Source organism: Phragmites australis, chromosome 13, assembly GCF_958298935.1.
Source record: "Phragmites australis chromosome 13, lpPhrAust1.1, whole genome shotgun sequence".
NCBI classification, from domain to species: Eukaryota; Viridiplantae; Streptophyta; class Magnoliopsida; order Poales; family Poaceae; genus Phragmites; species Phragmites australis.
This window is the reverse complement of record NC_084933.1, coordinates 28,002,867-28,012,515: the sequence shown is the minus strand read 5'-3', so window position 1 is coordinate 28,012,515 and position 9,649 is coordinate 28,002,867. Positions and strand designations below refer to the sequence as shown.

Sequence of the window (9,649 nt, the reverse complement as noted above, 5' to 3'; positions counted from 1 at the left end):
AGCAAGGCTAAGCATAATCGTTACCCAAGGTTACAAGGAAACGATAACATCAATCAGAAGGAAGGTAATACAACAAGATATGATCTACCCATTCAATAATAGTAAGTTCATCCATATGACCATTGTAAAATAAATATGCAATATGATAGATGCTTGCCTTGGTTCTTTCGTGCTTCACTCACGTACACCTCTGGTTAGATCCCGGTCAACCTTTTGATTCGTCGATACGTCACTCTCTAATCAATGGAACAACACATTGAATGAATAAAAAACAAGTTAAGAGGTATGTTTATGATGCATGATCGTAAATGAGATGCACTGTGATATGCCATGAAAACATTTGTAAAAGAACATTTGATTTGATTGGGCTAAATAAGATTTAAACATCACATCATAAAAATATAAACTCACTGGGTTCTGAGTAATTGATGGTCAGACCGAGAGGGGGTGGCAGTCAGACCGCGAGGGTCAAACAGAGAAGAATTGATACTGAGTAGCTATGATGGTTAGACCACACCAATGACGATTAGATCATAAGGTTTGGCGGCCTGACTCCTGACTATAGAGTCTGAAATCAACTCTAGCTAGCCAAGTCTTAACCTGGTGGTTAGGTCGGCTCAGGTGGCGGTCAGACCATTGAGCCTGGCCAGCAGCATCGAGGCGAGATCACCGGCGACACCTTCAGCCAAGGGTGGTGCCAAAACACTCTACAAGATTATGAAAGTTCATTTTGGGTGGATTGGGCGACATGCACAAAGCTAAACTCTAGGCCCCCATGAATGATATCTATGGCTAGGGGTGTAGCTTGAGTCTAAGCAAATGTGGGTTGGTTAGAGCTCGGAGATGATGGGAAAATGGTTGAGGAAGTCTCACCTTAATGTGAGAAAACTTCTTAGGGGTTTGGTCGGCTTCGGGGAGGCTTCGATTGGGAGATCGAGCTCCAGGGTGGTGCTCAGCCTTGAGGTAGAAGAAAATCACGTGTGAAGCTTCTCCGGCGAGGATGATGGCGGGGAGGAGCTCGTGGAGGCTTGGCGAAGTTCGGGGAAGGTCTTTTCTGTCGATCTCCAGTCATCGTAGTGATCGAGGTGATGCTCTCTTGTCTCTCTCGGTTTTGGATTGAGGTGGAAATGAGTGAGAGAGTTAGAAGGTGAGGTAATCAATGGGGCTTATCAGTGGGTATGACAACAACTATGTAGCTGGATGAACTGTGGAGGGTGAATACATCGTTGACCATATCGAACAAAGGAGCAATTGCGACGCCAAAGGGTAGAGGTGGGACTTGGGCCGGGTCAGGCCGGCCCGACCCGACCCCTTCGGGCTTCGGGCCTTTCGGGCCGTGCTAGGATGGCCCGATAAACTGTTTGGGCCAGGCCGAGCTGGCCCAATCCACCTTCAACTAGGCCCAGACCCGGGCCAGATGCACGATGGGTCTTATCGGGCCGGGCTAGCACAGGCCCAGCACCACCACACTTCACCGCGCGTGAGGGCGCGAACCCATTTTTTACCGGACCAGACCGCCCATGAGCCCCATATCAAGGCCCCGCCCGGCCCATAAATTGGGCTGGGTCAGCTCGTCCCATCAGTGCTCTGGTCGGGTCGGGTTTAAACTGAACCAGGCCGTGCTGAGCTCAGGCCGGCTCAAAAAATTCGGCCCAAAGTCCCAGCTCTACCAAAGGGTGAATACATCGTCCTCTTCGCTGACTTTGCAGCACCGCCATTGCCTCTGTGCGCGTGCTGGGTTCGGTGGTTCCAACTCTGAACTCAGAAAATCTGAGCCGAATGCGTCTCAAATTGACACCTGATATTCAGATGGGGCCTGCAGCAATTATTTTACACAAGGAAAGGACGACGCAGTGATGTACAACAGTATCTTTAGAGCAACTAAAAATTGACCCTTTCATTTCGCTGATCTACTGCCACACAGTATCTTCAGTAACAAACTCTATACGGTGTAGCGTAGTACTACTATTCAGCACGAGTTTGTATCAGAAGAAATGACTACACCAGATCATCAGACTGTAAAAGGGGTGCCAAAACAACTCAACTAAAGTTAGACCCGTGGACTTCACTCAAATGCGGTAAGAGCCAAAAACACACACAAATGTCACAACATGCGAAACTAAGAGTTGAAACCATTCGATAATGCGACGTGGTAAGGATTCTACCAGACCATGAAAAGCTGGTGTCAGATGAAGAACATGTTGTTCTCCAGATCCTTGTGCAGCCTCGGGAAGGTCCCGACTTCAAAAGCCCCCCCGGAGGACGATCCCGACGACGACCCGCTCCTCTGGGGCTGGGACGCCATCATTCCCTCGTAGTAGAGCCTGCCGCGGTACGCAGCGAGGTCAGCGTAGTACACGGGCGTCGCCAGCGACACCGGCTTGGTGCACCGCGCGAAGACGAAGCACAGGTTGTACACCAGTTTCTGCAGGTCGTCCGACCCGAACCCGTGCTCGTCCACCAGGCTGTAGTAATGCGTCGGCCGGCTCGTCCCAATCAGCCCGTTGTGGCTGCACAGGTAGAAGTCGTACGCCGACGGGTCGACCACGCCGGTGTCCACCACCGTGCCGGGCGGCACGTTGCCGTTCCTGGTCTGCAGCTCACTCCTGTCCTTAGGGAACAGGCGCGTGTGGTGGCGCTTCTTGGCCACGATCACGGTGATCGTCGGCGCGTACCCGTTCTCCTTGATCGCCTTCTCCATGTCCGACAGCTCCTCGTTGAGGACCATCTCGAACTGCCCGTCGCTCACCCCGTCGCGGAAGTAGATGATCTTCTGCGGCTTCACGCCGTTCTGCTTCTCGTAGACGCCGATTAACTCTTGGCACATCTCACCGAGGTGCTTGATCACCTCGCAGCGGTGCGGCTGGGCGCGGATTCTTGGCACGTACTTACTGGCGCCAGGGTAATCGATGGACGCGACCACGGCTGCTATCGACGGGCTCTCCACGTTCCCGGGCGACGGGTGGTTCACGTCAGCACCGATGAACATGAAAGGCACGCCGCCGACCCGTGGGAGCTCGTCGAACAGCTGTGCGTTGCTGCCCCCAAGCTTTCCATTGATCTTGAGAGCAAGGTTGGTCATGTACTGGTCCTGGCCCTGTGGCTTGTTCACGAGGGGGCTCAGGAAACACTGGGTCAGGATCCCCAGCTGCGTCTCGCAGATCAGCTTCAGTGTCTTGTATCCTGGATGCTGCTCAGACATCGGGCAGAAGAGGAGCTGCAGCCTCTGCTTCTTTGTCGCTGCAACCTCCTTTGCTTTATTAAGCTCCTCGTACAGTCGATGTGGATTGGAGAACACTGCCATTTCTGATACGTGCTCAAAGCATGGTTTGGAGTTCATCCGGATGCCGAGGTCACAGCATTTCCTCACGATCTTTTCAATAAACATGTTTCTGTTGAGGGTTCGCCAGTCAGACGGCCATGCACTGAAGTCGACGATGCCCCAGCACTGAAGATCCCGGCCGTCTACTAGTCTGTTCTTCAAAAGGTTCCATTGGCACTTTTCCTGATCAATACTGAATTTACACGTCTTGCCATTGGAGGCGCCGAGTCTTAGGTTGGGTGCAGGAAGGATCCTACCCATGACTTCTGTCATTTTAACATCCAAAGAAATCCCAAATTGCTGGGCTATTTCCCCCCTGGAAATGAAATGATAATTAGTACCCGGTAAGAAACGTCAGTTGTTTCTTTGAAAAGGAATGGCAATAATCAGTTCTTTCGTTGCCCAAAAAAAGATACAGAACATTTTGTTGTGCCTTTGCCAAAGAAAAATGACGCAACACATTCGAAGAACAATAGAGTTGACATAAGTACTAATACCCCCCCCCCCCCCCCCCTCAAAAGTACAGTACAGTCTCATGTTTCTTTCACGGGTAATAAGCAAAAGCTGAGTTATGAAGATTGAGGAAGAGGCATTATTCATGCAGAAAAAGAATTGCACTGTTACTAAAAAGTTATGTTGCATTGAATCTACTTTCACAGTACCAATTAAGCATGGTAGTATGTCATAGTTTTAAGGTTGACAAAAAATAAACGCACAGTCAAGCATTTGCAAAAATAAACGCGCAGTCAGGCATTTGCAAACTGTTACCTGCAAGGTCCATCTCTAGCTTTCACCAAGTTCAGAATTTCCTCCTTACGCTTAAATGCAGGGATTAGGGCCTTATCTTTCAGTGCTCTATCGGAATTCTTATCCAAGTTTGCCTTTGGATACTTCTGCCCTTCAAGAAGAGTGCAAAGCTCAATTGGCACATAATTCGGTCTGTCCTTGTTCTTGCTCAAATCCAAGCATGGAAGCATCTGATACTCAATCACCTTGCCATACTGTTGGGCATAGTAATCGACAAGCCTCTTTGTTTGCCCTGACTCAGCATCCACAAAGGTGATCTGGCTGGCAGGCAATTTTGTCAAACATTGAACAGTGTACCTCTGATTAGTCCTCCTGTGAATCACAGTAACACGCCGTCCTTTAAGCTCATACTCCAAATTTTCCAGTTGCCACTTCTTCAGTGTTGTCCTGTAATCAAGGGACTTCTCAAATTTCTGAACAAGATCCAGCACCGGTCCAGCTTGGTAAAATGGCATAACTGAATAGTCCACGCATAGGATCAGCCCTTGCTGAGTGTGTTTAAGGGTCTGCTGGGTCCCTTTCAGAGCCACAACACCCCACCCAATCTCTTGACTGCTATCTGGTGAGTAAAATCCCTTACCAAGGATAATCTTGCGCCAGCGAGAGGCCTCACGTACAATGACATCAAGACCCTGCAAGACCTCTCTAGGCACAGGTAACTCTGAAAGTTGGCTTAACGGCAGCTGCTTCCTGAACTCCACCGATACAATATAGGTCCGTGACCGGACTCTCACATGAAATAAACCTTCAGGCAGTTCAGCAGAAGTAAATAGATTTCTTCCGCCGTCATAAGCAACATACGAAGAAAACCGCCGAAAGCTGTTGTCCTTGAAGAGCTCATCCTTGGCAGATAGAAATTCTGCCTTGGAGAGCTCTTTGCCTGAAGCCTTAGGAGAAGCTTGATCAAGCTTGATGTTTATGTCGTAGTGAAAGATGGTTGATGCCTCTCGGTAGCTGACAGTGAAGTGGTTCACCAAAAGCCTGACCTTGGCCTGAAATGATGAGCCTCCACCATCAGGTCTTTGCATTGCCACTCGTAAGCCAACAGCAGATGTGGCAACTGATGACGATGCTAATGGCTCTACTCTGGCCAATTCACTGGATACAATGTGTTCTACAGGAAAAGGAAGAGCAGTTAGAAACAGCAAGCGTCAAGTTTACATAAGGAAAACAGTAATATTGCATGATGTTAAAGAAAAAAGGTTAAACACACTATAATATCCCCTTAAAAAATTTGTTTCGCACAACAATTACCCAAATTAAAATGCTGAAGTAAATGTAATGCGTACATTTTTACCAAATTAAAATGCTGGAGTAAATATTTTTTCTAGAATACGCAGGAGAGCTGCACCTTTGTATTAAGGAGAAAAGTTTGCTCGAAGACTGTCACCACGCTTTTACAAATGCCTCAACACCCGGTGACACAAAAGGGATTATGCAAGAACTGGACGACCAAAAGGGAAGGGTCTAAATATAGCAAACAATTCAGTTTTAGGTAGGAAATTCTCCACCATAATTCATATATCTTGTTCCATTACTCCGAAATGTAAACTTCCCACAGTGCGACATCTCTCAACTATTCACTCTCCAAAGCATAGCACAAAACAATTTCTATTGACAACTGCCAAGCATACTTATAGAATAACCCACTACCAAGAAATAGCGCAAAGAAGAGAAAGGTGAATTGTTCAACATTAGAAACAGAGCCCTGAATTTTCACTGGCAACAGCTCTGAGTGCTTTCTCAATACATTTCCTATCTAAGGACAGGAGAATAAAATGATATACCCTGAATATTCGAAAAAATATATATCAAACCAAGAAATAAGGGTGTGACTATTTTTCCAAGTGCTTGAAACCCACTTATTTTTCAATCATGATTGAAAACTAAGTTAGTTTCAAGCACTTAAAAATTAAAATAGAAAGACAAAAATAAATTATCCACCTCCAATGATAGCTAAAATGGTTTTGTTCTTTAACTTCTCGCGTTCTATTCATCCTCTTGATTAATCAATTCCGATCTCAAAATGGCGGGGATGGGATAAAGTTTGCAGACGGTATAAAAAAATTTTGGTGCGTGCTCATGCCACATCTCCGACTCTCTCACTGCTTTTCGCACTATTGCAGTGACCTTCCCGAGCTAAGAAAGAAAAGATTCTTATGTAAATGCTCAAGGGTCAAGGCTACTCAGTGACTGCTACCAATAAATCCAAGTCACTAAATGGAGCTTATCATAGACAGAGATCGTCCTTATTTGAATCTCCTACATCTCGATTTTCAAACCTGAAGTGCCTATCTCTTCTACAACACATGCATTCGAAACATATTTAATTTTAGAAACTATTTCATAGCAAAACACTAAAAATTATGGACTAATCTCACATCGCGAGGACGCAAATGCTATCCCCAGATGAATCAGCACGCGGAAATTGCAAGCACAAGTCTGTAATTCAATAAGATAAGCCTAACTGTACCATCAACCAACTTAGAGAAACGCACCGCCTCGACCCATCATTCGCGTAAGAGAAATCGGAAGTTTACTAACATTACGAACCAAAGTAATGTGCCAAGCTGCACAATTCGCACGAGAAAATCCGAAGCAGCACGTACCGACGGATCCCGACAAGCTCGTCGCCTCCTCGGTCGTGTTCCCCCTCGCCGCGGTAGCCTGCGCAGGCGCCCTCACCGGGGCGAGTTCCACAGGGCCGCCTCCGCGACCTCTCCCCGACGGCGCCCATGCGTTCCCGCCACGGCCACCGCTTGACACTAACAAGAAAAGCACAGAAAAGATAAAGTTGAATTGTCCAGCATTAGATGCAGGACCCGAATTTTCACTGTCAACAGCTCTGAGTGCTTTCTCAATAAATTTCCTGTCTGGGGATACAAGAAGGAAATGATACACTGAATCTTCCAAAAATGCAAGCTGGCAAACCAAAAAGAGGATCATCTACTCCAATGCTATCTACAGTAATTTTGCCCTTTTCTCATGTTTGTGCATCCTCTCGATTAATCAATTCCGATCTCAAAATGGTAAGAAACGTAGTAAATATTCTTATGGATACAAGCTGTAATAGCATAAAGGCTAATAAATGCCTGCTACACCTATAGCTCAATGCATCAAATTCAAGAAAATGCTACCCCAAATCAACACGCCGCCAACAAAATGGAAATCACAAGCTAGCCCGTAATTCCACAAGGTAAGCAGCTATTACTGTATCATCGGTCGACATAGAGGAACGGCGCCCCCTCGATCTATCAATCGCATAAGAGAGATGGAACGGAGTACGTTCATCAACCATGCATCAGGAAACCCCATATCACTTGATGAACCGCCTTAAGTTTCGAACAAAGTAATGTGCCAAGCTGCACAGCTCACACGACTAAATCCGAAAAGGCACTTACCGACGGATCCTGACGAGCTCGCCGTCTCCACGGACGCAATCCCCCTCGGCGCGGTAGCCTGCGCAGGCGCCCTCACCGGGACGTACTCCGCAGGACCGCCTCCGCGACCTCTCCCGGACGGCGCCCACGCGTTCCCGCCACGCCCACCGCCCGACACGTGCGCTTGTTCACCGCCACCGCCAGGGCCACGGCCACCGCGCCCGCCCGCGCCATAGCCTCCTCCGCCTCCGCCTCCGCGAGGCCCGTGGTAACCTCCACCTCCGCGAGGTCCGTGGTAGCCTCCACCTCCACGAGGCCTGTAGCTTCCTCCTCCGCTCTCACCGCCTGCATCATGCCCGTAGCCCCCTCCTCCGCCGCCGCCGTACTCGCCTCCGCGAGGCCCGTAGCCCCCTCCTCCGCCGCCATACTCGCCTCCGCGAGGCCCGTAGCCGCCGCCGCCGCCTCCTCCGTGGCGCCCGTAGCCACCTCCGCCACGGTCGCCGCCGCCGCGACCACTCCCGCGGCCACGCCCCCCGCCGCCGCGCTCGTAGTCCATCGCAGCAATCGGTCGATGAGATGAGATCAAATGGCAAGGGTTTGGAATTCTGGAGCAGGAGATTAGTTTCCAACTTCGCTGAAGCGCAGACGCGGTATGAAGTAGTTATACCCGGTGCGTGCCGCGGAATTTAAGGGGACGAAATGGCGGTTTTGTCCCCCCCGAATCCGCTAGCTTTTAGTGCAATATGCGGATGTTGGCAGGGGTAGAATTTGGAAACCACAGTCAATGCAAGTCAAGTCCCTGATGACGAACGTGCAGGGAAATTGACGCGCGTAGTCGTGGTCATCGTGATAGTACCCCTTTTTGCTGTTAGGTCCCTGCACTTTGGTGAAATTGTTCAGTTCAGAGCTAGTAAGAACTGTACTAACATTCTTCAGCTACACATTTTACTGTACAAAGCCAATAAAATATGCCCCCTCCCCATCGAATATTAGTATTCCTAATTGTGCCACTGCATTGAGCAAATCTACAGTTGTTTGAAACAAAAAAAAATGTGTTGCAGCCTAAAAAAATTGTGGCAGTATCGCATAGCTCGACACGTGGTTCCCGTGCCTAGTGAAATGCACTAGTACGTGCTCCACAGTGCATTCGAATTTGTAGTAGTACGATGATATGATGATGACGTGTCAAATCAGTAGAGGACGGTTGAGTGCAGGAGCAGGCGAAGGAAAGAATCTTGGCTACCTGACCCTCGTCCTTCGGGGCGAAGGCACGTCCCGGCCTATCGTCGTGCTGCTGCCAAAGCGAAAGCAGGTCCTGCAAGTACTGTTGGAACCCCCGTGCTCTAGAAAGTTCTTGCTTCCATTGCAAGCTGCTTGTACCAACTACCAATCCAATTTCAGATCCATGGCTGCGTGCAGCACGTGCCCGGGGATGTACTAGGCCCGTCCTAATTTAGGTCCATAGCATGTTGGACCAGGCTTAGGCGGAAGTTTTATTTTTCGGCCCGTAACAGACAGAGCTTTTCCTTACTTGGGCTCGGAAAAATGCTCAAATCAACTTGACATTAATGGCATCCCTTTCTTCTTCTTTTTTTTCTTGGAAGGTCAAAGTTCCAGTTTTTAAATCCAGGACACAGATATCAAGCTATTACCTCTGTTCTGAAATAGATATCGTTTTAAAAATACGTGTAATTAAACTTTAAAAACTTTAAATATTAATATACACAAAACTATTAAGATTTGGCACATGAAAATGTTAGTAATGAATTTGTCATAAAAATACTTTAATATTATCTAATTTTTACTAAAAAAGATACTTATCAAAAATAATAATCAAACGTGTTTGTTGGAGACCATGTCGATATCCTAAACGACAAATAAAAGAGAATAAAGATAGTATTTTATTTGAAAGAGGATGAAAGGTTGGACATAAAAGTGCCTGCTACACATCCCCATCTTAATAACTCAATTGGGAAAGGAAGAAAACGAAATTGATCTGACTAACCTCTCTCAGCAACATATCAGGTCTCTAGCATGCATATTTGAGAATTACATTGCAGGAGAAAACATCAGCTATACTTTTTGGTGTTTGAATAAAAATCTGTCTGGTTTTTGATTGGATAGTGATCTTGAGCACGCT

At 47.7% G+C, this 9,649-nt stretch overlaps 1 protein-coding gene across 2 annotated transcripts; it reads right to left on the bottom strand.

Annotated features, from left to right (window-relative positions):
- Window positions 1–1,854: 1,854 nt before the first annotated feature.
- LOC133888502 (protein argonaute 2-like) lies at window positions 1,855–8,150 on the bottom strand. 2 transcript variants are annotated; one of them, XM_062328774.1, is made up of 4 exons: window positions 7,531–8,150; window positions 6,739–6,894; window positions 4,091–5,243; window positions 1,855–3,638 (listed from the first exon to the last, which is right to left on the bottom strand). In XM_062328774.1, exons 1-4 carry the CDS (start codon window positions 8,063–8,065, stop codon window positions 2,186–2,188), a joined length of 3,297 nt encoding a protein of 1,098 aa, XP_062184758.1. In that variant the 5' UTR covers window positions 8,066–8,150; the 3' UTR covers window positions 1,855–2,185. The 2 variants fall into 2 exon arrangements, with proteins under 2 accessions (XP_062184758.1, XP_062184759.1); XM_062328775.1 differs by lacking the exon at window positions 6,739–6,894.
- Window positions 8,151–9,649: the final 1,499 nt, after the last annotated feature.